This window comes from Moschus berezovskii, chromosome 6, assembly GCF_049115385.1.
Source record: "Moschus berezovskii isolate FMDL1 chromosome 6, NW_MosBer_1.0, whole genome shotgun sequence".
In the NCBI taxonomy this organism is placed as follows: Eukaryota; Metazoa; Chordata; class Mammalia; order Artiodactyla; family Moschidae; genus Moschus; species Moschus berezovskii.
Window position 1 is genome coordinate 34,217,509 of NC_142465.1, and position 6,830 is coordinate 34,224,338.

Below are 6,830 nucleotides of genomic sequence, written 5' to 3' on the forward strand. Positions count from 1 at the left end.
AGGCTGTGGTAATGCTTAATAAGATAATATATGAATGGAAAAAAGAAAACAGCTGAGCACCTGGAACGTGGTAGTTTCTCAGCTACCCTGGGAGCTTTCTCTTATCGTACATGTTAACCTTGTAGTTCAGAGCACAGTGTGTGTGTGTATACTGAATTGCTTCAGTCATGTCCAACTCTTTGCGACCACATGGACTATAGCCTGCCAGGCTCCTCTCCATGGGATTTCCCAGGCTAGAATACTGGAGTGGGTTGCCATGCCCTCCTTCAGGGGATCTTCCCAACTCAGGGAGCGAACCTTTGTCTCTTAAGTCTCCTACGTTGGCAGGCGGGCTCTTTACCACTATCGCTCCTTGGGAAACCCTTGGAGCAGAGTAGTTGGGTTCAAATCCATTCTCTGCAACATTTAAGCTGTGTGGATTGATTGAATCATGTCACTCTCTGTACTTATGTTTCCTTATCCATAAAATTCAGATAATAGTTCCCACCTCATAGCTTGTGACTTGTAAGTGAATCAATATATGCAAAGCACTGAGAAAGTGCCTGGCATGTCATCAGTGAACAGTAATATTACCTGTTAGTAGTTGTCAGTTGCCCAAGGTCAGAGGCAAGCTTTGAAGCCAGGTCTGGGGGACTCCCCAGTCCACGTGCTTGAGCTCTGTTTCGTGCACACCCTTCCTCTTTCACTTGCCTTCTCACACTGCTCCCCTCTCGTCCAGACCCTGTCAGACCCCGTTCCTTTGGTAGTGATGGCCCATATGAAGGCGCTCCCCAAGACTGCAGCTTGCAGAGGTCATCTGTGCTGTTTAAACTTAAAAACAAAAACAGAACTTCTCTTTTATTTAAATATTTATTTATTTCTTCGGCTGCGCTAGGTCTTAGGTATGGCGTGTGAACTCTTAGCTGCAGCATGTGGGATCTAGAGACTGAACCTGGGCCCCCTGCCTTGAGAGCTCAGAGTCTTAGCCACTGCACCACGAGGGAAGTCCCCTGTGCTGTTTAAACTTTTAACACCCAAGTCATTGAAGACGGGAGAAGTATCTTCTATGGGACTGAAGCAGGTCTCCACTCAGCTGCCCTCTCCCTGTCCTCCATCCCAACCGAGGGCATAGGGCTTCAAGCTGGCAGTTAGTCTCCTTTCTCTGGAATCCTCAGAGCCCAGTCTCACCCTTTAGCCCAGAGAGTGAGGAGCAGGCAGGCCCAGTGCTCCCTGCACCCCCTCAGGTAGCCCGCTGGGCTCTTAGCCATGAACTTTGGGTACACTTTTCTTCCCACCTCTTACATCTTCACACACACACACACACACACACACACCCCATGCCCCAAAGTGACGTCACACAGTGGAAAGAGAATGGGATTGACTGTCCTCTCAGCTGTGTGAAGTGGGTGAGGCACTTACATTCTCAGGGCCTCAGTCTCCTCAGTTCCATGACAGATTATGCAATATCTGCCCCAGGGGCTTGTGGTGAGAATTAAATGAAAGGGTTCATGAACTCTTCTTTTGTGTTACTTTAACCCTTCTTTTAAAATTTTCTAATATATAGTATGTGCGTGCGTACTCAGTCACTCAATCATGTCCAACTCTTTGCAACCCCATGGACTGTAACCCACCAGGCTCCTCTGTCCCTGGGATTCTGCAGGCAAGAATACTAAGTGAGTTGCCATGCCCTTCTCCAGGGGATTTTTCAAACCCAGGGATTGAATACATTTACCTTAAATAATATATAATAAGCTAATGTCATCAGGCCATATCCTTCTCTGCCTTCCCAGTGGTAATTGCTGTGGTTAATCGTCTCTCTTTCCAGACCTTTCTATATGCATTTTATAGATCCATGCTAGGTAGCTTCTGGGCTTCCCTGGTGGCTCAGAGGTTAACGCGTCTGCCTCCAATGCAGGAGACCCGGGTTCGATCCCTGGGTCAGGAAGATCCCCTGGAGAAGGAAATGGTAACCCACTCCAGTATTCTTGCCTGGAGAATCCCATGGACAGAGAAGCCTGGTAGGCTACAGTCCACGGGGTTGCAAAGAGTCGGACACGACTGAGCGACTGAACAGAACAGGTAGCTTCTATGTCATAGGTTTTTTGTTAGGTAAAGGGGCTCATGTGATGTGGATTTTTCTGTCAGTTGTTCATTTCTCATAATAGATGTTATCAGAGATTTTTCTGCCTCAGCACAATTGAGAGAGTTTGGGATTGTTTCCAGGGTTTCTCTGTTAGAAGCAACGCTGCCTTGAACAGCTTTGGGTGTGCTGCCGGCATTTCTGTGGGATGGACGCGGTCCGCGTGTTATTTTTTATGCTGATTCAACCCATTATAACGCCAGCTTTTTGTATCCAGTGCCTGTTCGTTGATGGCTCAGAGCTGCCTTTTCCATGGCATGGCTCCCTCAGGGCCTCTTCAGCTCACCTCTGGGAGGGCAGCAGACACAAGCCTGGGTGCCACAGGGTCAGGCCGACTGTGTGGCCCGGGGGGCCCTGGCCAGGTCCAGCCCTAACCCAGTAGGGTGAACCAGGAAAGTCTGCCTTTGTCTTCTTTGCCATCTGCACACGCCTCCTCCCTCCCTGCAAGCCCACCCCATCCCCACCGTCTCTTTCAGGATATAGAAGACAGGTAATCTGGTTCAGCTGGATAAGTGGCCATCAGCAAGTCACTCACCTGCTCTGAGCCTCCCTTCCTCCTATGTAAAATAGTGATAATACTATCCACCTCCTAGGGTGAACTGGGCAAGTAAGATAAAGGACTAGTGTGTGAAGACTGCTCATGTGTAAGTTAATAGCACCCCCATCCTGCTCCTACCCCTGACCACTGTGCCCCTCCTGCAGGGTCTTATCTCCAGCTGGCTCACAACTCAAGCACCTGCTGTCATTTTAGGTGTTAGCGGGCAACTGAGTTGTTAGCTCTCAACTGAGATCTTGGCTCCCAGCTAAGGTGCTAACTATAACCAAGATACCTGCTCTCAGCCAAGATGTTAGTTAACAGTGCTTATCACCCAGGGAGATTATCAAGTTACTTTCCCCTATGTGCGTCCATGCTCATAGTGTAATCTCTGATCATGTCTTTTGCTCTCATTAGACAGACAGTGCTCTGAAGGCAATTTCCTGTAGCATAGTAGATGCTCAGTAAATATTGTTGGGAATAAATGAATGAAAACCCTTCAGTTGGCTCAACAGGCATGAGGTTGCAGTGGTGGGTTGTACTGGGCTGTGGAGTGGAAATTTGGAGCAAATTCTCTCACATAGCCCGTGGAGATCAGCATCCATGGCCATGCACCAAAGGCAGGGACAGGATCCATTTCATCCCTCTTTTCTCTAAGAGAAGGGCTTCCCTGATGGCTCAGACAGTAAAGAATCTGCCCACAATGCAGGAGACCCGGATTCAATCCCTGGGTCAGGAAAATTCCCAGAGAAGGGAGTGGCAACCTACTCCAGTATTCTTGCTTGGAGAATTCCATGGGATAGATGAGACTGGTGGGCTAGTCTATGGGGTCACAAAGAGTAGGACACGACTGAGTGACTATACTTTTCTCCAAGAGAAAAGCCAGCTGGCTGTTTTAGGAGGCTCCTTGGAGAGCACCCCACCCCCACCCCTCCAACCGGGTCAGGTTCAAGCCTTCTAGGTTGAGAGATTTGATTTCATTAGCTCACCCAGGGGTGACCAGGCTCTGGGAAATCAACCAAGCAAGCAATGATTGGTAAGCCAGATCAGCAGTTTATTAACTTGTGCTGGCAGTCGTGACCACTGAGCAGCCTGGAGCATTTGAGTCAGCCCTCTCCTTGCTTGTTCTCCCTACCCAAGGAAGCTTTACCTGGGAATCCAAATCGAAACGAGAAGGAGCAGAGTAGAATGGAGTGAAATGACACTGAAGAATAATAAGTTGATGCCACATACACTGTCAGACATCAACCCTCAAAACCACACCATGGGGCGGTCATCATTACCGTCCCATTTTGCAGATGAGAACACTGAGGTCAAGTGGGGGATGGCTCCGAGGTATTAAAGCCCAAACCTAGGTGTTCCGACTCCAGTCCTGTGTTCTTGTGCCTTGAACATGGCCCCCTCAGCCCTGGCTGTAGTTCTGTTTGCCTGCTGCGAAGGCCACCCAGCTTCCCCTGGCGACAGTTCTGTCCCCTTGATGAGTGGCAGGAGACACCTGCGTCTCAGCACAGCATACACATGTTCTCAAGAGGGCGCCTCTCCTGCAGACAATAGCAGTAAACCCACACTAATAGCCACCATTCATTAAGGGCTTACCAGGTGTTAGGCACCTGGTCAGGCGCCTCGCACGCATTCTCTCACTCTCACAGCCACCTCAGGAGGTGAGCACACTCATCTCCCTTCTGCCGAGTTGGACTCAACGGCTCAGAGCGATTGAATAGCCTGGCCCAGAGTCCCAGAGCGAGTGAGTGGTGGAACTGAGACTGGAATCAAGCCGGTCTGACTCTCAAGCCCATGCTTGCAATCACCCCCACCTCCCCGCCCTCGAGGCTGACATGCTTTCATGTCCCACAGGCTGGAGCTGCTCCCTGTTGGAGCCTCTGGCCCCTGGGCTCTGGCCTCTCTCCTTCTGTCCCTTTGCCCCACTTCTCCCCATGGTGAATCCCTCATTCTTCACACCACCACCCTCACCTCCAGGGCTTTCCCAGGCCTGCTTCATCTAGCAAACCCCTACTCATCCTGCAAGCCCCAGGTAAAGAGTCACCTCTCCTGGGCCACCTTCCTCCTGCCCAATCAGCCCTAATTATGGCATTTCCAAGGTTATATGGTAATCATCCATAAGTGCCCACCACTAAGTGGTGAGATCCTGAAAGCAGGCATGGCATGCTGTTCCTCGTGGTCTCTGCAGTTCTGAGCAGATTGCTGGGGCTCTCTGAGGAGCCTGATTCCTGGCAGAAGACACAGTAACCCTGCGTACTGCCTGTAAACCACAGAGCAGAATGGTTCAAAGAGGGGACTCTGGAGTCAGCCTATGTGGGTTTAGATCCTGGCTTTGCCACTTCCCAACTGTGTAACCTTGCTTATGTACAGAACATCTCTGGGCCTTGGTCTCCTCTAGGAAAGGGAGAATCCTTACTGGATACTGATGTTATTAGGATGAAGTAAGTAATGTCTGTAAAGCACAGAACAAGTGCCTGTTCCCTGCTCGTTGTTACATAGACTATTTATTCGTCCTCTGAGAGTAGGGCCCTGAGGGGAATGGCAAGAAGACTATGCTTCAGCTTGAAGGTCCCCTCCTCCAGGAAGCCTTCCTTGATACCTGACACACTCACATAGGTCAGGTTCCTGTTATCAGCCCCTGGTGGCACATTGGGTTTCTCTTTGGTTACTCATCATACTCACAATTACTTACCTACTAGACTCTGAGCTCTGTGAGGTCGGGGATCTTGTCTGTCTTGTTCTTTGGTGCCTGGCACATAGTAGGTGCTCAGTAAATAGGTATCGAATTAGGGATGGAAGGTGTTGGGAAAGTTCACAGGAGGATCACTGGGCAGCCAGACTGCAGGTAATAATAGGATCGGGGGTTGGCCTGGGTGGGTCAGTGGTCAGCGTCACGGCGATCGGACCTTCTGACCTCTCTCTCTCTTCCTCTTTCCCTCAGTTCCTGGCATTTGACACCCAGTTGCTGATGGGCAGCCGACGCCACTCGCTGAGCCCCGAAGAGTATATTTTTGGAGCCCTCAACATTTACCTAGACATCATCTATATCTTCACCTTCTTCCTGCAGCTTTTTGGCACCAACCGGGAATGAGGAGCCCTTCCCACCCCCTCCTTCCTTCAGAGAATGCCCCCTTGCTGGTCCTCTGACCCTCCCTGTGCTCCTGCAAGCCGAGATATAAAGCTAGCTGCCAGCCCAGCCTTCGGCCAGCCCGCTCACTGTCCTCAGCCCCACCCTCTGCAGCTTGTACCCATGCCACCAGGGGCCCTGCGGAACCCAGTCATACTGTCCCCTGTGCCGCCCCTTTCCCCAGTTCTCTCTCCCAAACTGGGACCGTCGAGGCTGGAGGCCCCTCTGGGTTTGAGGACCCAAGTGATGCGTGGGAGAAGCCCAGCAGGATTGCAGATGTGGGAAAGAGGCCCCAGGAAGCCCAGCTGAAGCCTGCAACCCCACCGTGATTCCTCCTAGGGCCACCCACAGTGTGGGACCCTGGGGCACACTGTCCTGTGCCCAACCCCTGCCTCCTTTCCCTCCTTCCAGTTTAGGCTTTGATGTTCTGTAAGGAAGTGGTGGGGAGGACAGCTGGGAGACAAGATGTGGGTGCTCCGCGGAGAGGCGGGGGTACTGGGTAAACAGTATGGCTGTCCCAGGCTGCCCAGCCTCTCTCAGCTCTGGCACCAGGGGCTTGTTTTAGGCACTTGAACCCTGGGGCAGAAGAGAGGGGCAGGAAGCCAGTGCCATCTGTGCTTGCCTTGGTCTACCCTTCTGGGTCACAGCACAGCACTGCTAGGGCAGGAGCTGGGTGTGGGGTGCCCTGCTCCCAAGTGGGGACCTGTCCTGAGATTCCACGGGAGCAAGCAGCCAACCACCTGGGCTCTGCAGCATCGCTGACTCTCTGACTCGCATCCTCCTGGGAGATGCGGCAGGACTGAGACCAGTGTCTTCTCTTAAATCCCCAACCTGCGGCCACAGGCCTGAGGCTGAGAAAGGGCTTGGGCCTGGAAGACTGGGTGTTCTTGGAAAAGGAGACTTATTCTAGTTGCTGAGCCAGCAGCCCTCCCCCCAACAACGCCCCCCCCCCCCGCCCCTGATCCAGGAGGAAATTGGGCCCTGCCTATAGCCCTTCCCCAAGGCCTTTCTGCCCATCTTACTTCCAAAACCTCCCTCACCCACTGCCA

The 6,830-nt window shown here is 51.9% G+C and overlaps 1 protein-coding gene across 1 annotated transcript in view; it reads left to right on the forward strand.

Annotated features, from left to right (window-relative positions):
• FAIM2 (Fas apoptotic inhibitory molecule 2) overlaps nt 1-6,503 on the forward strand; it is a 31,231-nt gene extending 24,728 nt beyond the window's left edge. Inside the window, exon 12 of the mRNA XM_055395083.2 lies at nt 5,596-6,503. Coding sequence (XP_055251058.2) covers nt 5,596-5,745 — 150 coding nt within the window. The 3' untranslated portion in view covers nt 5,746-6,503. The remainder of the gene's footprint in view (nt 1-5,595) is intronic.
• The last annotated feature ends 327 nt before the right edge of the window (nt 6,504-6,830 follow it).